At 58.8% G+C, this 25387-nt stretch overlaps 2 protein-coding genes across 2 annotated transcripts in view; both read left to right on the top strand.

Moving 5' to 3' along the window:
- ANK1 (ankyrin 1) overlaps window positions 1-17886 on the top strand; it is a 106592-nt gene extending 88706 nt beyond the window's left edge. The window contains exons 38-45 of the mRNA XM_058670471.1: window positions 8010-8399; window positions 8499-8574; window positions 10667-10856; window positions 12177-12593; window positions 13038-13121; window positions 13411-13551; window positions 13656-13790; window positions 17306-17886. Coding sequence (XP_058526454.1) covers window positions 8010-8399; window positions 8499-8574; window positions 10667-10856; window positions 12177-12593; window positions 13038-13121; window positions 13411-13551; window positions 13656-13754 — 1397 coding nt within the window. The 3' untranslated portion in view covers window positions 13755-13790; window positions 17306-17886. The remainder of the gene's footprint in view (window positions 1-8009; window positions 8400-8498; window positions 8575-10666; window positions 10857-12176; window positions 12594-13037; window positions 13122-13410; window positions 13552-13655; window positions 13791-17305) is intronic.
- Window positions 17887-21320: 3434 nt separating this feature from the next.
- Window positions 21321-25016, top strand: NKX6-3 (NK6 homeobox 3). The gene is made up of 3 exons (XM_004592723.2): window positions 21321-21880; window positions 23308-23477; window positions 24695-25016. The coding sequence occupies exons 1-3, from the start codon at window positions 21487-21489 to the stop codon at window positions 24932-24934; spliced, it is 804 nt and encodes a 267-aa protein (XP_004592780.1). The 5' UTR covers window positions 21321-21486; the 3' UTR covers window positions 24935-25016.
- The last annotated feature ends 371 nt before the right edge of the window (window positions 25017-25387 follow it).

Raw genomic sequence — 25387 nt, 5'->3', positions numbered from 1 at the left:
CAAAATCAGCTGGTTTCACAGATCCCACCTTGAGACATGTCCCCAAGGCCTTGAAATAGCTCCCAGGCCCCTCACCCCCAGAGCTGCCCTGCATGGCTGCGCAACAGCGTATGACATCCCAGCTTTAGTGCTGTCCCCAGCTGTGTTTGCTGGGTAGCACTTGAAGCAGTGGGCAGTGGCTGAGCTGCAGGCTGGGCCTCCCGCCTGCCAGGAGTGTGCACACTGGGCGCCACCTCCTGTCTCCTTTCTCTTCTGCCTCTGACCTCACCCTGACCTCTGGCCTCCACTGTTCATATGTGGAGCAAATGCACACCAGAGCTGACCAGGCGCACAGATGCATGTCCCAGCAGCCTCCACCTCCTAGCTGTTGCCACGGGCATGTGCGTGCATTCGTGTGTGCCCTGGTCGTGGCTGCTGCAGCTGCTGCTGTGTGCTTTGCTCCTATGGGCTGCACACCCCAGGGGGTCAGCCTCTCCCTGCCCCAGGGGGCTTGCAGAGTCGCTGCTCACCCAGAGAAGGGAACAGCAGTTTGAGGGATGGCCAGTGTCCAATCTTCTCCCTTTCTGAGTAACAGTGGGTTATGGTCGGTCTCCTTAATGCCCCCACCCGTGGGCTGTTTCAGTCCAGTCCTGGTTTAGGTGTCCCAGTCCCATCCCTTCAGGACAGAGCCCATGGACCCATAGCTGTGGCTAAGCAGGTTAAAGATGCGGCGCCAGATTGTGCATGGTGACCACAGAGTCCCAGGGTGGCAGAGACTCTGGGTGGCAGCCAAGGGGATGAGCTGGGTGTAGGCGCCAGGACCCGCAGGGGCTGGAAGCCCCTGGGGAGAGAGTTGAACCAAAGAGTGACATCTCAACATTCCCCCTCTCCCTGCACAGGCCTCTCCCTGCACCACTCCGGGTCCAGTGCCTCTAGGCATCCAGCCTGGTTGGGCCCCCAGGCCTCCTGCACCAGCCCTAGCCCCAGCAGACGCCCACAGCCCAGCGCCTGGCAAACCCCTTCTGCTGTCCTGGCTACCATGCCTTGGCTTCCAAGGGTTTTCCTGCTCTGTGCCCTGTTTCACATCCAGTGACCCTGTGGCTTAGGAAGTGGGGAGCAGGAGATATGAGGGGCAGGCGCAGGGCAGGACGCAGTAGCCTCCCTATGTCACTGGCTGTCTCCGGCCCAGAGCCACCCCAGCTCGTCCTGGCACCAGCCCAGCCACCAGCTCACCCACCTGACCCCAGTCTGCCCTGTGCTGTCTCAGGATCCTTTGCTGGTCTGAGCTTCCTTCTGACTCAGACACACAGGTGGCAGGAGGAGTCGCCTGGTGTTGCTTGGCAAGCATGGGCTGAGCCCAGGGGACAGCTGTCCTGCACAGGAAGGGCCAACCTGACGCCCTTGGGACAAACGCAGGTCCCTGTAAATCAGAAGCTCAGTGCCTTCCTGACGTAGAAATGATTTCCCTGTGGGGGCAAGAAGTGTCCCAACTGTGGGGAGCTAGCGCAGTAGCATTATAGGCTAAGCCTCCACCTGCAGTGCCAGCATCCCATACAGGCACCGATTCATGTCCTGGCTGCTCCACTTCCCATCTGGCTCCCTGCTGGCGACCTGAGAAAGCAGTGGGGGATGGCCCAAAGCCTTGGAACTCTGCACCCACATAGGAGACCTGGGAGAAGCTCCTGGCTTCAGACCAGCTCAGCTCTGACCGCTGCAGATATTTGGGGAATGAACCAGTAGATGGAAGATCTCCATCTCTCCTTCTCTTTGTAAATCTGCCTATCCAATAAAAGTAAACAACTCTTTAAATAATAAAAAGAAGTGGGCACCCACTCCCATGATTTGCTAAGACACACATTAATGTCTACTGGGCAGTAAGATGCATTTTGTTGCTATCAGCTCTTTAAAATATATACTTTTATTTATTTATTTGAAAGGCTGAGGGATAGAGAGAGACAGAAAAACAGGGAAATTTCCCATCCACTGCTTCATTCCCCAAATGGTTACAACAGCAGAGGCTGGGCCAGGCTGAAGCCAGGAGCCTGGAACTCCCATCTGGATCCCCCACATGGGTGCAGGGGCCCAAGTACTTGTCCCATCTTCTGCTGCTTTCCCAGGCCACAAGCAGGGAGCTGGGTTGAAAACAGAGCAGCCAGGACTCGAACCAGCACTGTGATATATGATGCTGGGTGCCCCAAGAGTAGGTTTGCTCACTGAGCCGCAGTGGCAGCTTCTTCTAGCCACTCTTAGTGAATGCAGCTAGTGCCATGTGGCTCCTGTCTGAGGCCAGGTCGCCCACCTGCCCCTTTGGTCCAGTTGGCTGCTGAGCCCAGGGCACTATCGAGAGATGAGGGAAGACCGTATGACTGTGTGCTGACTGCAATGTCTGGGAAGTCACTAGAACCCATGCCCGTACATGTGGCCCCTGGGGAGGCCTTGGATGGAGGGATAGGCTGATGAAGTGGCCAGAAGGAAACCAGATGAGTCAGGCCAAGCCCAGACCTCGGGTCACCACTAGGAGGCACTGGAGCCTTCATGAGTCTGCTCCACAGTCCTAGCAACCACCCCCCCCCCCCATGGGGTTGGCCACCTGCAGCCCTGGTTCTGAGGCCGACAGATGGGAGGGAGCAGCCTGGCATAAGCCCTGAACATGAGGACCAGTAGGGAGACACAGGCATAGTGTGCCGTCTTCACCCACACGAGTAGAAATCCACTGGCGTGTTGTTGGGCTTGAAGCTGGATGGCTGTCCTGAAGGGGGTTCCAGGGGTCCCAGGGCCATTCCCTGAGTCGAGAAGTTGCTGAGAACCCGAGAGAGCCATGTGGCTGGAGTTTCCAAGACAGAGGACCAAAGAGGAAATGGCTGCACTGATAGTTCTAGAGGCCTGGGGAGTGATTAGATGGCCAGGAATGTCAACTGACAGTTACCCAGATTGGTCATTCATAGACATCAGCTATAGGGTGGACAGAGAAGGATCTTATCTCAAAGCTAAAGGAACAAGCACCGGAATCCCAGTCCCAGACCTAGAAGGGCTGCAGTTCTTCCTGGTGAATCTTAACTGCAACCTGCAAGATCACACTGTTTCCAGATAGCCGCATTACAGGGCAAAGCTCAAGAATATTTGCTTAAAAGAAAAGAATATTTGCTGGGGCCCAACACCATGGCACCTCAGGCTAAGCCTCTGATTGCAGTTCTGGCTTCCCATATGGGTGCTGGTTTATGTGCTGGTTACTCCACTTATCATCCAGCTCCCTGCTTATGGCCTGGGAAGGGTTTGGTCCCTTGTACCCATGTGGGAAACCTGGAAGAAGCTTTGGACTGGCCCAGCTCTGGCCATTGCAGCCATTTGGGAAGCAAACCAGTAAATGGAAGACCTCTCTTTCCTTCAGTCTCTCCTTCTCTCTGCAATTATGCCTTTCAGATAAAAATAAAATCAATCTTTCTTTTTTTAAAAGATTTATTCATTTTATTACAGCCAGATATACACAGAGGAGGAGAGACAGAGAGGAAGATCTTCCGTCCGATGATTCACTCCCCAAGTGAGCCACAATGGGCCGGTGCGCGCCAATCCGATGCCGGGAACCTGGAACCTCTTCCGGGTCTCCCACACGGGTGAAGTGTCCCAATGCATTGGGCTGTCCTCAACTGCTTTCCCAGGCCACAAGCAGGGAGCTGGATGGGAAGTGGAGCTGCCGGGACTAGAACCGGCGTCCATATGGGATCCTGGGGCTTTCAAGGCGAGGACTTTAGCCGCTAGGCCACACCGCCGGGCCCAATAAAATCAATCTTAAAAAGAACATTTGCAGGGCTATAAAAGCATTCAATGATGCTGGAATCCCATGAACCATCACCAGACACACACAGGAGAACAGCACCCCTTCTGTGAGGAGACCAGTGAGCTGGTGCTGACTGGAGCTGCCAGGGGCGTCAAGATGAACAGGCAAGGGGGCCAACCAGATGGAATGGTGTTTCAAACCTTCAGAAAGGCCACAAAAGTATGGAATTTGGAAGGAAAAAAAAAGCCAGAGCCAGTCTTACAGAAATGATGCTGTAGTGTGTGGGGGACAAAGCCCACCCTGGACAGGACTGGACACGGCAAAACAGCTGATGACGTGCACAACACAGCCACTTAAAAAGCTGCAAAAGGAAACGTGAGGAACACTCTGGAGCCCTCTCAAGGACCTGACGAATGTGAACTTGGTGTTGACACTGGAGAGGACAAAAAGTCTCTGCTGAAGAAACCAAGGTGGAAGCGAACAGCTCTCTTCACGCAGAGTTCACAGACACGCCCGGCCACAGCCAGGGGCACAAGGAGTGACACGGACCACCCTGTCCAGGTGGCTGTCTGTCATCCAGCTGTATCTTTCCGTCATTTATCTACATTCTTCTATCCGTATAATCTGTCTACACATACACATGCAGGGGAGCGGAAACCATGGATGACATCTGATTTCTTCCTGGGACCAATGCAAATGGGAAAAAGGATGAAGAACCATCTTTAAAAGGAGAGATGAATTCCTCGCCTTGTGCACCCAGGATCTCCTATGGGCACCAGTTCGCATCTCAGCTGCTCCACTCCCCTTCCAGCTCCCCACTTGTGGCCTGGGAAAGTAGTCGGCCTAAAGCCTTGGGACCCTGCACCTGCATGGGATACCAGGAAGAAGCCCCTGGATCCTGGCTTCGGAGCTGTGGCCTTTGTAGCCACTTGGGGAGTGAACCAGCGGACAGAAGATCTCTTTCTCTCTGTCTCTACTTCTCTCTGTAAGTGCCAAGAGCCACCACGAGGGGCCTAGAGCTATCAGATCCGTGGTCTACCATCAGGAACTGAAAGAAGAACAAATTAAACCCACGTGCACAGGTGAAAGGGAAGAGTCAAGGATCGGTGTGGAGACCGAAGAAATTCAAAGCAGGAAAACTCACTGGAGGGAGTCGTGGGCACCCACGAGCAGTGCTTTGAAAAGCATCAGCATGACCACAAATAAAGTCAGATACTAGCAATATCAGGAATGAGAAAAACAGATAGCTCACTACAGATGCTGCAGGGAGTAACAGGATAACTTTTATGCCAACAACTTTGAAAAGGGTGGAAGGCAAAATGCCTTGAAAGACACAGTCTGTCACAGCTTGCTTAGCAAGAAACAGGTGGCCAGTGGAAATGAAAGAAATTGAATTTACGGTTAAAAAACAGAGCCGCGGACCACTGTTCTTTCATGAATGCTTATGCAGAAAATGCAAACAGCGAACTTTGATTCATTTTGTTGTGTACAAAAGTCAACTCTGAAGGGATTGTAGCTGAAATGTAAAATCTAAAACTACAAAGCTTCCAGAAGATAACGTAAAAAAAAGAAAAAAACATTAGGATTCAGTGTTGTGGTCCAGTAGGTCAGGCTGCCGCGCACCATATCCTCTGTCAGGACACCGGCTCAAGTCCCAGCTGCTGCGCTTCGGATATGCCGTCTGAGAGGCAGCAGACGATGGCTCGGGTGCTTAGGGTCCCTGCCACCCATGTGGGCCACCCAGGTGGCGTTTCAGTTCTTGACTTCAGCCTGGCCCAGCCCTGACTTGCTATGACCATTTGAACAATGAGCCAATAGATGGATGGGATGTTCTCTCTCTCTCTCTCTCTCATCCTACCTTTCAGATAAATAAATGTATCTTCTAAAAACTAGGGAGAAAATTAGATTTTTGGGTTTTTTTTAATATTTTATTATTATTGGAAAGCCAGATATACAAAGAGGAGGAGAGACAGAGAGGAAGATCTTCCGTCCGATGATTCACTCCCCAAGTGAGCCACAATGGCCGGTGCGCGCCGATCCGAAGCCGGGAACCAGGAAACTCTTCTGGGTCTCCCACACGGGTGCAGTGTCCCAATGCATTGGGCCGTCCTCAACTGCTTTCCCAGGCCACAAGCAGGGAGCTGGATGGGAAGTGGAGCTGCCGGGATTAGAACCGGCGTCCATATGGGATCCCGGGGCTTTCAAGGCGAGGACTTTAGCCGCTAGGCCACACCGCCAGGCCCGAAAATAGATTTTTGAATCAAGCAAAGATTTTTTAAATGCAACACCAAAGGCATAATCCACAAAAGAACAGATTGATACGCCATGTCATGGTCTCTTCCTCCTGTCCTAAATTTTAAGTATTTATTTTACTTATTTGAACAATGGAGAGACAAAGAAAGAAGCAGGCAGACAAAGGTATACCATCTGCTGGTTTGCCCCCCAAACCATCAGCCGGGACTGGACCAGGCCAATGTCTTGAGCCCAGAATTCCCTGCAGGCTTCCTACATGGCTGGCAGGGACTTAGCCCGTGAGTCATCACCTGCCACCTCTGAGGGTGCCCAGCAGCAGGTAGCTGGTCTCAACAGCCAGAGCCCAGGCCTGGGCCAGGCCCTCTCCATGGCATCTTGCCCCCTGCACCAGAGACCCACTATGTCACTCCCCTTATTCTGGACCTAGAGCCCCCTAGGCTTGTAGCAGGAAGAAGATGCTACAAGCAAGAAGACATAGCAGGAACATGGCACAGCTCTTGGCCCCACAGGCAGGGGCTGGCAATGGAACATTCAGGAGATGTCTGGCTGCCAAGTCTTTCACATCCTGGGCACGTGGAGTCATAGGAAGAGGTGGACATCATCCTTGTCCTCAGGGAGGGGCCAGGGATAGGCTCAAAGATGGGGGCAAGGCGTGCAATCGAGGCAGCCCAAGTCTTTGAAATATACCGCACAAGGCAGGCAGGGACAACCAAGCATGCGTGTCATGCTGGGGACCGCTGCCAGCCATCTGCTTCATGTCTGGTGTGTCGTCAGTCCTCAGCACTGGGGGGGGGGAGTGAGTTACGATGAGGCATGATGGGGACAGTGTGGGTCAAAGGGGAGAGGCCGTGGTGGAGGCAGGGAGGCCTCACCTGGAACTGAGGCTTAGTCCAGAAATCCCTAGAGGTGAGAGGTGACAGCAGGAGGAAGGTGGCATTTGGACAGTCCCTCGACACTCTGCAGGGCCAGTCTCAGCCCATGCCTCCCTCACTCTGCTGACTCTGCCGTGGTCCCACACCAGCACAGCCCAGAGGAGAATCTAGCCTTCTTGTCCCTTCCACCCACGGGTTGGCACTTGCTTGGAAGATGGGTCAGAAGCCCGCTTTCCCCTGTAGCAGGGACCACTAGGCCCCCCAATATACACAGACTGCTGGCTGGAGGGGGGCTAGAGAGCCTCTTTAGAACACGAGCATCCATGCACACACAGGCAACCTCCTGGTGGCCTCTGGACAAGAGGGAGGCCATTGCAGAGCCCCCACCAGGGACGGCTCACTTAGCTGGGGAGCAAGGAGCAGGTGCTGACCAGGGCTGGGATGAGTCCATCTGCCCTTGCCTGAATCTTTGAACCTGTAGCACCCTGAACTGGATCGCCATAGACCAACCAGGGTTTCCAGAAACAACATCAAGCTTGAGTAGAAGTTCATGGTAAACCAGAAGCCTATTTCCCACTCAACCACTTCACTGGGGGTCTGCAGCTATCCAGGGTACCCAGGAGGGTAGGGGCAAGACCCGCAACAGCAGCCCAGGACTGGGATGGGCCATTCCCTTCTCTGTGAGGTGCATCCCCAGCAGGTCCCATCGGGGACTGAGCCAAAGTGGAGTTGTGAGCAAAGCGAGAGTGAGCGTTTATTTCTGCTGCAGCCGTGGAGACCTGTCACTGTCCTCCCAGCACAGGTGGTCGAGAGTAAACCCCCATCTCAGCCTCTCGTCCTTGCCACCCGGCAAAAGGACCCTCCTCTGCTCTGCCCCACCCCCTGGCTGTGCCCCCTCACTCCCCCCCACTCAGAGCCTCGTTTCTCCTGCCTGGGTGCTCTTCCCACCCCCACATCCCGCCCCAGGCAGTAGCCACAAGGCCTGAGCGTCTGACCTTGAGCTTGGAAAGTGCTCCGTTGCCCAGCCCGAATGTGCATGCCTTCTCCGTGCCTGTGCCTGTGCGTGTGTGCGTGCACCTGCGTGACCACAATCGCTGCTGGAGCATGTCGCCCTGTGTCTGTCCACGCAGGTTACTCCTCGCTGCAGGACGAGCTGCTGTCCCCCGCCTCCCTGCACTACGCCCTTCCCTCTCCGCTGCGTGCAGACCAGTACTGGAACGAAGTGGCCGTCCCAGACGCCATCCCCCTGGCGGCCACGGAGCATGACGCCATGCTGGAGATGTCTGACATGCAGCTGTGGTCCGCGGACCTCACGCCCTCCCTGGTCACTGCTGAGGACTCCTCCCTGGAGTACAGCAAGGCCGAGGACTCGGACGCCACGGGCCACGAGTGGCGGCTGGAGGGGGCGCTCTCGGAGGAGCCGCGGGGCCCTGAGCTGGGTTCCTTGGACCTCGCAGAGGACGACACGGTGGATTCAGATGCCACCAATGGCCTTATCGATTTGCTTGACCAGGAGGAAGGTCAGAGATCAGAAGAGAAGCTGCCAGGTCCTCCGAGGCAGGATGAGGACGCGGCAGGTGCAGGGCGGGACTCGGAGAGTCAAGTTTCTCTTGTTGCAGGCCAGCAGAGGAGGGTGCAAGGCCACGCCTCAGACTTACCCTCCGGGCGGCAGGTACTGGAGAGCAGCCAGGACAGGTAAGGGATTCCCATGCATGGAAGTTGTATGCAGGCGATGCCCCCACCTCAACTGAGCATTTTAGATGCCCACCACCAAGCACCCGGGATCGCTTGGAAGCTGCCCCACAGAAGAGCTGGGATAGGGAGGGAGAGAGAGAACTTCAGGATGGGGAGTTGGCCTCAAGGTGCTGCCCGACCATGAACATGGCAGTCAGAAGCAGAGATGCGAGGTGCGGGAGTGACAGACCTGGCAGCAGAACCCTCAGAGACTCGACCCAGGGCCTCCAGCTGCTAATAAGCAGGACTGTTCCTGTGCCCCACACCTGCCTGAAATGCAGAGCAGGCAGGGGCCAGGCAGCTCTCAGTGCAGAGTGGGACAAGTCCCTGGGGTGCAGAGGGGCAGGAAGCAGAGGCCCTAGGGTGTACCTAGAAGCAAACAGGAGGTTCACCTGCTGCCCTGGCTGTGGCTGTCCAGGGCGCCACGCCCACCTCCTCCCCCCTGGTTCTGGCCAGCTCACTGCCCAAGCTGAGACAGCAAGGAGGTCAGTTTGCTTCCCAAGGCTGCCCTTTGCTTAACAACAGGGAACCAGACTGAACCTGTGCTGGAGCGTCCCCTACAGCAGCCTGCGATGGCCAGTGCCTGGCTGACAGGGACCCAGTGCCTGTGCCAGCTGTTGTCACGGCACAGCTCAACAGCAGGGCTCTTCAGGGTTCTGGCCTGGCTGTGGCACTTCCTGGCTCCGTGACCCTGACCTGCATTCCAGTGGTAGTGATGGGGTAGAAGGGAGGGGCACAGAATTCACTGACTCTCCACTGGATCCTGAATGCACCTGCTCCCGACCAGGCTGCCTGGGGGCTGGGCACACGGCCTTGAGCTAAAGGAACCAGGAGGGCGGGATAGAATAGACACAATTAGAAGCTACTCAAATAGAAACACCAAATACTGATGAGTGCTGGGAAGACAGAGAAAGTAGGGGAGGCGGGTGCTTGCTGGAGGGACTGGCAGGGCAGGACAGAGTCAAGTGCGTAGCAGCCGAGGACTGGCTGGTGGACAAGAGAACAAGGTTGGGGGTTGGAGGCAGGACCGAGAGGGCTTGGCTGCCCATAGCAGTTGGTGGGTGAAGAGCCGCCTCAAGGGAGTGGAAGGGCGCTCCTAGGAGCCCTGGCATCCATGAGGAAGGGAACCTGACATGGCAAAGAGTGGAAGCAGGCAGAGGACTCAAGAGGTGGCAAAGCTTGGGGCCAGGATGTGTCTTGAAGAGGAGCACCAGGAGGCCTTGCTGCTAAATGCAGTGTGGAGTGGAGAGAAAGGGACCCAGGCAGGCACTGGCGTGCGCACTCCCCCTAGCTCCACTGCACACATGCAGCTGTGGCAGCCGGCTGGCACCAGATGTGGAGAGCTGAGCGTGAGGGCAGCATGCCTATTGGAGGCCCCATGTTGTTGCCTGAACATCCGCATGCAGTTCAGTCACTCTGGAGCTGGAGACAGAGCCAGGCACGTGGGCAGGGATGGAAAGAGCCCAGCCAGGTCATGGTCTCAGGCCGTTCAGAAGGCAGGCCCACCAGAGGAACTCACGGAGGGCACAAAGAAGGGGTGGGCAGAGGGCAGGGTGATGCCCAAAAGTTGCTTCACTCCCCACGGCTGAGCCAGCTAAAGCAAGGAGCTTCATCCAGGTCTCCCATGTGGGTGCAGGGGTCCAAGCACCTGGGTCATCCTTTGCTGCTTTCCCAGGCCATTAGCAGGGAGGGAGCTGCATCAGAAATGGAATAGCAGAGACACACACTGGTACCCATATGGGATGCCAGAGCTGCAGGTAGCAGTTTGACTCACTAGGTCACAACATGCCAGCCTCGTGTCCTTTGATGAGGAGGAAGCCTTGTGAGATGACCCAGAGTGCAGAGTGAACTGATGGGGTGGAGACCCCGATGAGATCACTGTTAGTACTTGGCCCAAAGAAAAGGGACCAGTCCCCTGGACAGCAGGAGAGGGTGAGCCACGTGGGCTACCATGGGACGGGATGGGGTGATTTCAGCAGTGGGTGAGACCAGCAGCAATGACCAGGTGTCCTTGTTCTCTCTCTGATTTTTGGCTACCTCTCCTGGACCCCAGACTGCAAGACTGGGACGGGGCAGGTTCCATGGGCTCCCACGTACATGGAGCTGCACAGAGCTCCTGGCTGCAGGAGCTGACGCCCAGCCCGCACTCGCAAGATGATGTCCTGAAGGCGTCCACCGGTGAGGCCCTGGCCTACAGCCAGCGGATGCAACAGGCCAAGCACACCCTCTCCCGGGAACTACAGGTGAGAGCCAAGCCAGGAACGTTTCCCCTCTAAAAGGGTACGGTGGTAATGACTTCCTGTCCAGGGGCAGGGTCTCCAAGTCCGCCCCCTGGCCCCATGCTGGGGGAGGATGGGGTCAGCATCAGCCCTCGCTGTCACTTAAGTCCTTGCACCTGCAGGCTGCGTCTGGCTGACTGGTTTGGCCCCAGGTTCCGCCCACAGCTTTTGTGGTCCCTGAGACCACACAGGACACCTTGGTGGGTTTCCTCTTTGGCAAATGAGGGAGTGGCTAGGTTCCTCCCCTGGCCCCAGCAGGGGATTTGTGTATCTGGGATTTCCTCCACTTCCCACTGAGTGTTCACTTTTCCACATCCTCTCTGTTTCTCTCTCATTCCCCCTCCCCGCCTCCCTGTCTCTCATCTTCCTGTGGAGAAGGGAAGCCCAGCCAGCTCCACCATGGCCTGGCGGGAGCTGGATAGGGTTTTATTTAGAATGCAGCCCCTGCCAAGTCTGTACACCCAGACAGGACAGCAGCCATGGCCGCACCCACCCCCGCATCTGCTCTGCCTCTGTTTCCAAAGCCCCAGACCTTGTCCCAGAGCGGTACAGGAGCAGGAACCAACAGAGGCTGAGATGTGCCCCCTCCAGGTCACACAGCCCAGGCCCAGAGAGCTGAGGGTCCAGAGAGGTCACCCAGGAAATGCGGGTCACAACTGGGGGAGTTTGGGTCTCTGGGCTCGTTCTGATCAGGGTGTGCCAGGGCCAGGACAAGATGCCCTGCAGGTGGTGGGGCACCAGCTGGGGGTCTCCCAGGACCAGCCTCTTCCCCCGCGCTGGGTGTTGGGGTGCAGCTTCTTTCCCTGGTGCGACAGGTAGAGTGGGAGTTTGCAGCACTACTTTCCACTTCATGGTAGCAGGTTACCTAAAGTGCCTTGAGCCACCTGCTCAGCAGGTAGTGATGGGAAATGGGCACGGAAAGCCCATGGGGCAGCAGGAGCAGTGTCCATCTGTTCTCTTCAGTCCAGAGACACAGATATGGACCCGCTGCGGGATGGGCCAGCCACACCCTGGCCAAGCTCAGCACGTTTCGTCTTTGAGACAAAACCTGAAGCGTGCAAGGAGTGGGCTGCACCCTTCTGCTCCCTCCTTCCATACGATCCCAGGCAGCCACATGACGGGGCAGCTGAGGGAGATCTTGCCTGGGTAGCTTCTTGCAGGGCCAGGCAAGCCAGGGGACGGAAAGTGACATTGACACTTGCTTGCCTTGGGTGCTGGGGACACTGCACCTGCCAGCCTCCGTCCACGCCAGCTGCACAGCCCCGGCAGCTGGTTGGGAGCTAAAATTACAGCAGCGTGACGTCACTGGGAGCAGCTGGGCAGGAGGGCCGGCCGTTCTCCCCCCAAGGGCCACTCCAGACAGGGCCCGCTGGGTCTCTGGCCTGGCAGGTTGAGAGAGGCGGGGGTGGGGTATGGGGGGAATGGAAGGGCTCAGCGAGGGTCCCGGCAGCCCGTGAGGGGCGGGTCTGTGCGGCAAGGATGTGGACCTTCGTCACCCAGCTGCTGGTCACCCTGGTGCTGCTGGGCTTCTTCCTGGTCAGCTGTCAGAATGTCATGTACATTGTCAAGGGCTCCCTGTGCTTCGTGTTGAAGCACATCCACCAGGAGCTGGACAGGGAGCTGGGGGAGGGCGAGGGCCACGGTGGCGACGATGAGGAGACCGTCTCCAGCAGGGTGGTCCGCCGCCGGCTCTTCCTGAAGGTAACCTCCCAGTTATATGGGGTGGGGACAGAGGGATGCTGCCTCGACACCCCTGCCTGCCTGCCCCTGCTGGGCCTGGGGAGGCTAAGGCAGACCTGTGTGCAGGCAGGGCTGGAATTGCACCACCACCCAGCAGCCTTAGGTCCCCATGGCAGGCATGTGGTGCTCCATGCAGCCCTGGCTGTGACATTGGACTCTGTGGAAACCTGAAACAGGGATCTCTTTCATCAGACTGGTGTAATGCCTCCTCCCTTTCCAGCCTCACCTAGGGCCAGGCCCATATCACAGTTCTGTCTCAGACAACCAGCGACTGGCTCGAGCAGCACTTCCCTATTTGAAATGGGGGTACAGGGTGTTGGACTGCAGCTGTGTTGTTTGCTCACTGGTTGCCGTCTCAAGCTCCCACTTGACCACTGTCATGGGTGTCCCTTTGTCTGACTGCAGGGGCATGAGCTCCAGAGCATTCCAGGGGAGCAGGTGACAGAGGAACAATTCACCGACGCACAGGGCAACATTGTCACCAAGAAGGTGAGTGCAAACAGCACCCAGGCACTGGGGCCTGGCGAGCGGGTGAGGCCTCACAGCCAGGAGTGCCCTGTGAGGACGTGGCAGATGGTTCTCCACCTTCTGTGCCACAGACATGGCACTTTGGTCCCCCAGACAGACTCCCCATCAGTGGTCGGGGGCAGACTGGAACGACCAAGCTGCCTCCCATCTCACTCTTGGGGACTTACTCTATGCTGACCATTTGACCGACCCTATCTCTCTCTCTTTCTCTCTCTCCTTCTCTCTCTCTCTCTTTTGCTCCCTCTTCCAGACCATCCGCAAAGTCGTTCGGCAGATAGATTCGTCCATGACTGGGGATCCCCAGGAGCATGAGGAGGTGATCGTTGGGGGGCCCCTAGAAGACTCGAGTGAGCTAGAAGCTGACATGGATTACCTAGCAAAGCTCTCCAAGGTACGGAGGCGGCCCCTGAGCCCCGCCTCTCCCTCCACACACCTCCTCTTTATGCCTGCCCATCCAGGTGATGGGCTGCTTTCTGTCCCCGCTGCTGTGCCCAGGTGGAGCTGAGAGGGAGCGGCCTGCAGCCAGACCTGGCAGAGGGCAGGAAGGGGGCTCAGATAGTGAAGCGGGCCAGCCTGAAAAGGGGCAAGCAGTGAAGCCGGCCTTCCGGGCCCGGAGCGGCTCTGTGGGAGGTAACAGACCCTGTCCTTCGCTGCATGGCCTGGCCGCACCCTGCCCCGTCCGGGCAGCCACTTCCCTGCATGCCACAGGAGGGACCCGCAGGTCCTGGGGTCTTAGGATCCAAGGCAGGTGCCATCCCAGGGCAGCCTAGCTTAGTACTAGCCAGAGCAGATAGAGCATTGCCTGGGGCAAGGCCCTGTGGGAGAGCATGCTGGGCCTGTGGATGGGTGGACGGGAGCCTACAGGAATGGGGGAGGCTGTGAGCTGGCAGCTCAGGTGCCCCTGGGTCCCTTGTGCTCCCAAAAGAGGCTTCTGTGGACAGGTCCTCCTTGGAGTTGGTGGCTATCTCTGCATGCCAGGGGGAAAGCGTTGGGGCCAGGGTGCATGGTGTGTGTAAGTGTGCGCAGGGTGTGCTGTGCCGCATGGTTGCGAGTTTCCCAACCAGCTCCCAGCTTGGAAGGCCATCCTCCCTGAGGGATCCTGTACTGAGCTGCCCTGAGGTCCTTGCTTGTGCCCAGCTCGGGGCAGCTTAGTACAGGATGCATCGGGGTGGGAGTGAACGGGCAGCGAGGAGGTGCCGTGGCAGGCTCCAGCCCCAGCCCAGGTCCAGCCGCCCGCCTCCCCGCCCCCACCATCACCACCAGGGACTGGCAAACCAGGCCTGCTGCCACCTGCCTCCTGAGCCCCCAGAAATGCTGACTGTGGCCTTCCCAACATATCCCAGCACCCCCTCCCAGGTTAAAATTAGACCTGAAGGCTCAGCAGCTTAAGGAGGCCACTGTGTTAACCCCAACGCTGCCAGGGGACCCTTCCCACCTGCACCCACACACACACATAGGCAACTTGGAGGATGGGCATCAGCTGGCGCAGGCACCAGGAAAATCCCCCACAGATGCTGAGAATGTTAGCTGGGTGTGAAGGGAGAGAGGGCACTTCCCGCACTGGATTTGTCCCAGGGTAACAGTAGCAGTGACTTTTGACTGGAGCTTCCATCTTGCTCCGCTCCTGTTGCTGCCCCTTACCATGACAGAAGCGAGGCCAAAGGAGGGAGCCAGCGATGGCTGACGCCCCCCGAGCGTGTGAGCCACCCGAGGGTGCTGGGCCCCGTGCCCAGGCAGGGCCAGGGTGTGGGATGCAGGCAAGCAGGGTCTCCATCCTCCTCCACTTCTACAGAGAAGACGAGGGAGGGGGCTGTGGATCCCCCAGCTGCTCACAGGCTCCCCAAGTGCAGCACCCGCCACACACAGCATGAGCCCCCAAGGCAGAGCCAGGTGACACCCTGCCTCCTCCTCGCTGCAGCTCCCACGCACTGGACCCGTGTCCCCCTGTTTTTCTGGTGGCCCCAGAATGTGTCATTTCACCGCTTCCTGCATTATGTGGGTGATGTCATCCCCAATTGCAGCTCCCTCCCCCACCAAAGTGGTGCCAGAGTCTCAGGATCTCAGTCTAAGAGGCTGTGTGACCCGCGTGTCAGACACAGGGGACACGGGAGGTCGGAACCACATGTGCAGACCGCGAGACACGTGTGCACAGGCACAAGGACCTCTGGCACAGCGTCCGGGGTTCCCCAGGTCAGTGCTGGCTGTGACCTGATGGGACACAAGTGAGCAAGACCTGGCTCTACTGACTGCAGAGGGCCAACGCTGTGCACCAGGATCCCAGTGCCTCTGGCTCCCGCGGCCGGCGGGAGTGACGTGCTTGAGTCAGTCAGCTCAGCTGCTCCCCGCTCGCTTCTGAACACCCTCTTTTCTCAACACACCAATATGTGGGGAGCCAAGAATTCCTGCCAGTTGGGGCAGCTGCGAGGGTACCCACCCACAGCCCAGATACTCCGGGCCCAGCAGCAAAGCTACATGTGGTAGCTGAGGGACTCCCGGGAGCTCTCCTTGCCTTACCTCCCAGCAGCAGTGTGGCACAGGTACAGACTTAAGGCCTCAAAGATGGGCCGAATGGCTATGACCACCCCCTGGGGGAAGGGCCCCTTCCCATGGTGGGTGAGGACTGATTCAAGTCCTCCTGACCCACTCCCATCCCCCCACTCCACCCCTCCCCTGCCCCAAGCCACTGCCAGTGTCAGGAAGGAGGTTGGTACCTGAGGCCGGGTGGGGCTGCCAGGCAGCCAAGGCCCATGGGATGGGGACAGGTGCTGGGCTGTGCTTGGCCCCCAGGTCCCGAAGCAGCTGGGGGTAGCTGGGGCAGGAGGAGGAGGAGCCACAAGCAGCAGGGGTGTGGGAGGTGGAGACAGGCGCAAGGGACAGAGCTAATTTCTCCCCACTTTCTCCTCTCCCTCTCACATCCCCCTTCTTTGTAACTTTATTTGAAAGACAGAATTCCCACTCCACTAATTCACCTCTGAAAAACCCAAGAACCTCACAGCCCAGAGCAGGGCGGGGGCCTGGCCCAGACCAGGCAGCACCGGCTGGGCAGACATGGCAGTGCTGCACCCAAGGTAGTGCCGGGCAGGGAGGGCAACAGAAAGTCCTTCCTGCCGACAGGATGAGCGGGAGGAGATTGGGACCCACGGGGACCACAGGCAGACAGCGTGGAGGAACCGTGGCAGCTCCCCCAAGCAGCCCGGCAGCATGCCTGTCCAGTCACTGGTCAGGCCTGAGCGGGCTCTGTGCCTGTAGAGCCCTCTTCCTACCTGCCTGAACTGAAACACCTATACCCCTCCCACCAAAAAAAAAAAAAAAAAAAAAAAAACACGGGAGCTCTTTAGGGAAGATTTACCCTGAGCCCTCAGTTTAGGGGCATCCACCGTCAGGCTGGTGGCCGCTCAGGTGCATGGTGGAGGCCTGATCCCGTGGCAAGGCAGGCCCTGTGTCCTGGAGGCCCACCCACCATCTGCCCTCTCTGTGGGGAGCCAGCTGCTTCTCTCCCAGGGAGCCACCACCATCCCACCCACAACGGCCCCTTCCAGGTCTGTCACCTCCCCCAGCCTTGCCTTCAAATACCAAGAGGTGAGCAAGTCCCAACCTGAACCCTTAAGGTACATCCCTGGGGACACAGGCCTTGGTCAGGGACGCCAAGCCGATCCCAACCCTAACACCACCCCCACCCAACTGCCTGTCAGCATCCTCATTCAAGGGTTCCCCATTAGCAGGTGGGCCATGGGGTCCCTGAAGGCCAGCTCAGGGAGAGAGGCCCAGCTGCAGGACTGAGTGGTGGGTGGTTGGGGGGTAGGGGGGATGGAGATCAGAAACTCCCTAGGGTGAAGGCACTTGCTGGCTGGCTACACCTGAGGCAGCCGGCAGTGAGAGCGGAAGAGGGGCCTGGAGCCCTGGGGCGGCCGGGGTTGGCATAGAGCATGCTTGTTGGCTGCACTGAGAATGGGAAGGACTAGCAGGGCACCGGGCTAGCAGGGCAGTGGGGACTGTATGTTTGGAGGGGGGAGTGGGCATGCAGGTCAGGGCCAGTTTGTACCCACCTGCCTAAGCAGCCTTGCCCCCACTCCTTGCTGCACAGCGGGGGTCTCGTCCTCAGCCTTGACCTCATAGGTGACCCATCCTCTCTCTCTGTCCTTTAGGACCTCACCTCGACGCCCAATCCCTGAACTCCACATACCCTGCCATGCACACAGGAGGAGAGCCGACCCTGGGGAGGGCTCTAGACCACGGGGCCACTCGGCTGCCCTGCCCCCTACAGGCCGGCGCCATCATCTGCAGTAAGGGACTTCCTTTAAGCCTCCTCCGTGGGTGTGGCCAACTGGCCAGGACACATGTGCCCCACAGCCCCCACGACAAGGACCAGGGCAACCAGGCTGGTGGAGGGGGGCGGGGGTGCACGCGCGCGTGGGCAAGCAGGCACAGCACATGTGAACAAGGGCTCTTGGGCAACTGGGGATGGCTTTGGAGTGTTTTCGTTTTGACTGAGTACAGGGTAACTTTGTGTTTATTCTTCGACTTTTCATCTGGAAGGAATCCATGTGGCTTCCTGCAAGAAGTGTGTGTGGTGGGCAAGAAGGGAGCCAACAGGCCTGCAGTCAGTAGTTGGTCCTGTCCCTTCTCCCACCACCCTCAGACACCTCCATTGCGTTAGGACGTCTCCTCACTCCAGTGGGTGGACACGGAGGGGCACGGATGCACACACCTTCACACCACACACACACACACACACACCATGGCACCCGGAACACACACTCATACACACACAGCGTTACTGTAGAGCCACTGGGATTTTTTTTCCTTCTTGTTTCTGCAACTTTCAATATTGATCAATTTCCAAAGGAAAATCATTGCCTTTAGGGGTGCACTCAGGGTCCCTTAGAGGCAGGGACCCCCACCCGCCCCCCTACACACACACACACACACACACACATATACACAACGGGCTCTGCGTCAAGGCCCAGTTTGGGGGCTTCTCTCTCTCCGAGCTGGGGAAGGGCTGGCAGCCGCCCCAGGAGACGGAGCGGATCGCACCAGCATGTTCCATACAGAAGAGGTGGGTTTTTTTTTCTAATATCTTCCAGCACTTAAATCTCATATAATAGTCCTTGCCCATAAAAGTGTAAAACTGTACAGTCAATCAGCTTTGTGTATATGAGAAAACAAAAAAAAAAGAAACAAAAACAATAAATACTATGCAAACCAATAGCAACACTTTAGCGGTATGTGCACACACAGCCCCAGCCAGCCGGGCTGCCCAGGGCTCGCGCGGGCTGCGGGAGGAGCCGTCAGGGAAGAGAGGAGGGGTTTGCGCGAACGTCAGGACCACCCCAAGCTCTCCCAGAGCCCACTTGGTGCTCGCACCCCGGGCAGCCCGCAGGCTGGGGCGGAGCGGGGCAGGGCCGGGGCGCCGGGGCAGGGCAGGGAGGCAAGGGGCGGCGCGGCTGTTCCCCACCCCTGCCAAGCACCCTTTTGCCCGCGCCTCGTTTCAGCCAGGGCAGAGCCTTAAGCCACACTCACACAGCGGGGTGCGCCTCCGGCGGAGGGAAGCCCGAATCAGCACAAACTCCAGGGGCCCTGACCGCCGCTCCGCAGAGCCGCCGCTGGGCGGACCCTTCCTAGTAGCACAGACGCGCCCGCGGTTGGCGAGGGCCCGCGCCGCACCGCACCCGGGCCGGCCGGGCGGCGCGGGGCCGAGGCTGACCTGGTGAGGCCGCCGCGACTCCCCGCCCGGCCCTCGCTCTCCCTCCCGGGTCGCGCCCCGCGCGGGCCCGGCTCCGCTGCGCTTTGGCACCCTGCGTGCGCTCCGCCCGGCATGGCTACTTGGCCGCGCGTTTCCCCGCGCCAGTAGGAGCTGCTGGGCGCCAGCTCAGCTCGGGGAGGTGGGGTCCCCCACACCCACGCCTAGAGAATGCTGCACAGTCTGCGCATTAGACGCTTTTTAGAAGTTTGGAAATTAACCTTGAGGTTTTTTTTTTAATTGTTATGAAAAAAAAAAACGAATTCATGTTTCGACTCGCCTCCCACCTGCAGTTACTGGGAGGGGGTCGCCTCCATTCCCACCCTCACCCCATTATGATGATGTATACACCATTTTCCCTACACCAGCTGAACAAATGTCAAAATTAATAAAGAAATGGACCCATGGCACAGGGCTCCGCGCTTCTTTCTGGCTACGTCTTTGGGGGTTGGGGAGGGGGAGGGTAGGAGTAGCATGTGATAGCTCTGTCTTCCAGTGAAGACCCCCCCTCCAGGGTCCCCGGATTTGGATCACCCATCAGGGAGAAACCCCTTGGGGGGTCTAAGGGATGATGGCGCCACACCACGACCCCAGGGGACTTGGCTGCCGTTGGACCCGCTGTGAGAGTCCTTGGTTTCTCAATGCTATTCAAACCCCAAGAGCTTGCCCTGCTCCAGCAGGAAAACCACCTTATTCCCAGCCATGCCTAGCATTTGTCTTTGGTTTTGTTTTTAAAGACTTTTCTCTTTTTTTGAAAAGCAGAAAACTCTGTCCACTGGTTTGCTCCCCCAAATGCCCATACCAGCCAGCCAGGCTGGACCAGGCTGAAACCTGGAGCCAAGGGCTCCATGAGGGGCCCGAGGCCAGGTGCTTGGGCCGGCACCTGCTGCCTTCCAGCCCGCATCTGCCTGGAGTTAGTGGGAAGTGTAGGAGAGGTGGTGCCACCTCCCAGTGGCCTCCCCTCTCTCCCCCCAAGGCTGGGGAACAGGAACTGTGTTCCCTATGTGATTTCAAACTTGCAGAAACAGCATGTGCGCAGCTTCCCATGAGAGCTTCACCGACTCATGTAGGCCACGAGCACAGGGCTCACAGGGACTCCACTGCACCTCCCTGTTTGTTTTTTAAATCTTATTTGTATTGGAAAGGTGAATTTACAGAAAGAAAGCAAGAAGGGAACTGCATGGGAAGTGGAGCAGCCAGGACACAAACCAGCGCCCAGGGTGCTTGAAGGGTGAAGATTAGCTAACGAGTCACGGTGCCAGGCCCTCCTCCTTGTTAAAAGGAGGCGTTCCTCCTACAGAGTGGCTGTTGGGGTGGGGGAAGCATCATAAGAGAAAACAGGAAAGTGTGTTCAGTGTCTAGGCATCAGATAGCTGGCTGGTGGACGCCCCAGTGGAAGGGTGAGCTTGTGGGGATGCCGGGAACAACGGAAACTTGGTAGTGCAGGCATGCAAGCAAGGTGTTTGCAGAATACGCATTTCCCGTGAACCTAAGGCCCCTAGCCGTGCATACATTCCAAATCAATCTTTTCATTCCTAAGGCCATAAAATTTTTGAGGTATCCCTTCACCTCCCCTTAAGTAGGAGGGGAGGGTACACGGACCCCACCTCTCCCTGCAAATCCGCCCACCAAGGCAGACTAGCTGCTACCCCCAGGAGGCAGCCACAGCAACTCCTGGGTGGCCTTGGTGAGCAGGAAAAAGGTTAGCCAGCAGCCGCCCTCGGCCCTGCCCCACTGGCCGCCCGGCACCAGCCACTCAGAGGTGCCCAAGTTTGGGATGGACGGCAGGTGCGCCCAGCCAGCATTTCGGCTTACCCTGAGCTCGGCAGGCGGCTGTGTCCTCCTACGGTGTTCGGTCGGCCCTCTGCTCAGGGCAGTGACCTCCGGCCTTGGACCCCTGTCGGTCTGTCAAGGGGGGGGTGGGCAGCAGCCACAGCAGCAGGAGTTGTGACTTACAGAGACCTCCCACAGACACCCCCTCTGCATCCTTCGGATTGGGGGGAGCAGGTGGCCCCTCGGAGGATGAACGGAGCTTCTGGTCTCTCTCTCTCTCAGACAAACACGGGCTGATCTTACAGTCAATCTTTCAAAGTGTAATTTGTCTAGGAGAAGCCAATGCTAGGCCTGTGTGAGTGCGTGTGTGTGTGTGTGTGTGTGTACACGCGCGCATTCACCAGCCAATGGCAACCGGTCTCCCTCGCCTCAGCCAGTCCCAGGGCTGTATTCTAATAGGCCGGAGCTTTATCAGGGAAATGTTCCTCCTCTGAACTTCCAACTTCTCATGGAGGGTCCCCAGACCTGCAGGAGTCTCAGCTGAGGCCGAGGGGCAAGGCGGGCGGCAAGAAGCACCCCCCACCCCCACCCCTGGGAGCACCTGACTTCCGAGTGGCAGCGGACGTAGGTGCCCAGGGCTGGGCCCGGATACTGTAGGTGGGAGGGCCAAAGTGAGGACCGGGGGCGGGTTCCGAGTCTCTAAACCTACCATGAGCTCGGAGACTGGAGCGTGGGGTCACGGGCTTTAGGGTCCCCGAACTGGGGGGCCCTGGCCTACCCGCTGTGCGTCCCCACCACAAGCTGGATACCATGGAGTCCAACCTGCAGGGGCCGTTCCTGCTCAACAACACGCCACTGGCTCAGTTCTCGGAGGTCAAGGCCCCCGTGTGCCAGTACTCGGTGCAGAATTCCTTCTACAAGCTCAGTCCGCCAGCGTTGGGCCCCCACCTGCCCGCCGGGACCCCCCACGGGATCACGGACATCCTGAGCAGGCCCGTGGCCACACCCAACGGCAGCAGCCTCCTCTCCAGCTACCCCCACGTGGCAGGCTTCGGGGGCCTCGGCTCCCAGGGGGTCTACTACAGCCCCCAGGTGGGGAACTTCTCCAAGACTGTCGGCGGCGGTGGCGACTACCCCACCCGGACCCGGAACTGCTGGGCGGACACGGCCCAGGAGTGGCGCAGCGGGCGGCAATGCGGCAGTGGTGAGTACAGCAGGGCAGGCGGTGGGCCTCTTGCCACCACCCAGCCCGAGGGCAGCCTGGGCAAGGGGACTAACAGGGTGGCCCAGCTCAGAGCTCCGGGTCCCTCTACCTAGCCAGGTGCAGGACTGCACCTTCTTCTGCTGGCTCACCTGTCTGGTCACTGCCTCTACACACGCATGCCCCAGCCACCCTCCCAGGCCACCAAGGCCACACACACCCCATGCCAGGCACACCTGGCAGCCACACTTCTGCCCCCCCAAATACTGCCCCATGGCAGAGCCCCAGCCACTGTGTCACCTTCCCTTTGGGGTCCCTGCTGTGAGTGTGAAGTCTGTGTGTGCTGGGGAGAGAGGGGTCCCACCTTCCTCCCTCAGGGTTTTTGTTGACAATGGCCAGCAACCACCATCCCAATATGGGACTGGGGAAAGCCTAGAGGCAACCGGGGCTCACCCCAGAGACAGGAGAGTAGCCCACATTGCTGGACTCACACTCAGGCCCTGGCTGACTGGCCGGCTGAGTTCAGGCACAGCCAGGGCCAAAGGCAGTGTGTGTCCCAGCCCCAGGCTCCGTCCACGCCACAGCAGGGTTTGGGGGGCCAACTTAAGCACCCTCCCCCGGAGCCTCCCTGGGGTGCAGATCCTATCTGGGTGGGGGTCATGTTCAGTCTCCAACTGTCTCTCACCTCTCAATCTACACACTCCGTCTGCAGCCACTGCCTGGCTCCTGAATGCACACACAAGGAGAATAATCTAAGAAAGCTGGGGCTGGCAGCGGGCAACAAGCAGGTGCAGGCTGTTGAGCCCCAGCTTTCTTGCCTGCAGTGCTGGGAGCTGGGACAGAAGCTGCACTGAGCCAGGCTGAACGCCCCCCACGGGCCACAATGCCCAAAACACCCCCCAAACACACACAACCTGCCCCCTGCCCTACCCCCTGCAGGACAGGCAGCCTGGAGCCACGAAAAGAGGAGTAAGTGGTCTGGGGAGGGGGACTAGAGGGGGTTTGTCCCCTCTTTAGCTCCCGCCATAGACCTGGAAAGTTGGGAGTCCAGCAACAAGCGAGTGCAGGTGGAGTCCCTGGGCACTGAGAAGGTGACCCAGCAAGGCAAGGAGAGGAGAGGACCGTGCTGCGGCGCCCAGGGAAGCCGGCGCCAGGGAGCAGGGAGAACATTCAACTGCGGCTCGCCAGAGCTAAGGACCCTGCTGCCCTCCTCACCACCACCACCAGGAGCCGGAAGGTGGGGGCTCCCGCACAGCTAGACACCCAGGTCACGGTCACTGCTACGTGAGGGTCAGGAAGGCTGCCCCGGTGTAACCTGGAGGACCACCGGCACTCAAGCAGGCCAGGAAGTGTGGCTGGTTCCCGACCACTGCCATGCCTGCCCCTGCTCATGTCCTCTCTCACCTCCCTTCCCCGCCCCTGCCCCACAGCCGCAGACCCCCTGAACGACGGCATCCACAAGAAGAAGCACACACGACCCACCTTCACGGGCCACCAGATCTTTGCCCTGGAGAAGACCTTTGAACAGACCAAGTACCTGGCTGGTCCAGAGCGAGCCCGGCTGGCGTACTCGCTGGGAATGACCGAGTCACAGGTCAAGGTGAGTATGTGTGTGGCGGGTAGGGGTGGCATGGGGATAGGTGCCACCAGGCCACAGGAGCCCCACAAGATGTCATGACGGGCCCAAACCCTCAGGTGGACACTGTCCTGTGAGTGGGTGAGGTCTAGGCACTGCCCCTCCACCTTCAGTTCTGATGATGCCCAGCACATGGCGGTCAGCCAGTGGGCCCTGTTGTGCAAGCTGCACGGGAACCCCCAGCTATGGGGGAGCAGCCATTGCAGCCAGCTCAAACTGGACACAGGGTTGGCCCACCTTGGGGCAGCAAATGGGCGCTGACCTTGGTTTAGCCAGATCTGTAACATGGAGACTTGGGGAGGGGGACTGACTCAGGGAGGAGCTGAACTTCTGTCTCCTCCTTAGGTGGCTGGGTAGCTCGAGCTCTGCCAGGCTCTGTGTGAGGTGGCGAGGCTTCACAGGAAGGAAGTATCAGGGCCAGGGGTCTTCAGTGAGTTGCCCACTGCCGCAGCCTCCCACATCAGCCTCATACGAACTTTCACAAATGTTCATGGGAAACCTGTGCTCGGATTTCAAAGCATCCTGCAGCCATGTAACTCAGCTGTTTTCCATGAGCCTCCCCCGGTGGCCGCGTCCTAGCCCTGCTGGAGCTGGAGCCCAGGACTGTGGGCAGGAGGTGGCGTGGACCCCTGCTGCATGTTCCTCTGCTTCTGGGGATATTTTTCCGCACTCCTTGGCTATCTGGGGCAATGGGCTTCTTTCTAGTTGGAGGGGAGAGTGAACCACGGTCCGTGAGAGTCTGGGGAACACACACACTACACAGAGCTGGGCTCATCCGAGTGCAGGAGAGGTGCCCAGGAAAGCCGTGCGGCTGCAGTCCCAGCACTTTGAGTGCATGTCCCCAGCCGTAAGGCAGTCTACCCCGGCCGGAGCCATCTGTACTACTGTAAATTAAATAAGGACTGTGTACTGTCAGCGAGCCAGGTCCCGGGCCCTGTGTGTGCTGTGCACAGCGCTGTTTGTATGTGCGTATACATGCAGTGTGTGGCGCCTGGCTTGTGCATATGTGTGCCTAGGTGTGTACTTATGTATGCTCTGTAAATGTGCTCCTGGCCTTTGCCTATGCGTGCACATGTGTGTTCTGCATGTGTGCTGTGTGCAGTGTTTGTGTACACATGCGCGCCTCTGCATGACCTTGAGCGTGCGTGTGCTCTGCCTGGGACCCTTGTCTTTGCACCCAGGTGTGGTTCCAGAACCGGAGGACCAAGTGGCGGAAGAAGAGCGCCCTGGAGCCGTCGTCCTCCACGCCCCGAGCCCCCGGCGGCGCGGGCGCAGGCGGGGACCGGGCGGCCTCGGAGAACGAGGACGACGAGTACAACAAGCCGCTGGACCCCGACTCGGACGACGAGAAGATCCGCCTGCTGCTGCGCAAGCACCGCGCCGCCTTCTCCGTGCTCAGTCTGGGCGCGCACAGCGTCTGACGCCGCCCGCCCGGCCCGCCCTTCCCCAGGCGGCTCCGGAGCCCGGGGCAGAAGGAGGAGCAGTGCGGGGAGGGACTGGAAGACGGGGAAAGACGCAGGGACAGGGAACCCAAAACGGAGAGGGGGGAAGAGGAGGAGGAAGAGGAAGGGAGGAGAGGCAGGAAGGGGAGGAGAAGAAGAGGGGCGGGAGGAGGAAGAGGAGCAGGGGTGGAGGGCAGGACACAGAGGCGGGGCCTGGCTGGCTGAGGGAGGAGGGGAAGGGAGGGCCGCAGAGGCACCTGCCAGACCTGGGGTCCCGCCCTGCCGGCTCTCCGCCAGCGGGGTCCTCAGACGCCGGGCTCTGGGGGCGCGGATAGCCCTGGGAAGGCGCACCCCGAGCCTGAGCTAAGGAAGCTCTCCCTTCTCACTGAGCTGGCCACGTCACTCTCAGGGGGAGGCGGTAAACGGTTAGCG

The sequence above is a fragment of the Ochotona princeps genome, chromosome 11 (genome assembly GCF_030435755.1).
Source record: "Ochotona princeps isolate mOchPri1 chromosome 11, mOchPri1.hap1, whole genome shotgun sequence".
NCBI lineage: Eukaryota > Metazoa > Chordata > Mammalia > Lagomorpha > Ochotonidae > Ochotona > Ochotona princeps.
Note: the sequence above shows the minus strand (reverse complement) of the source record. Positions and strands in the feature narration are given on the sequence as shown.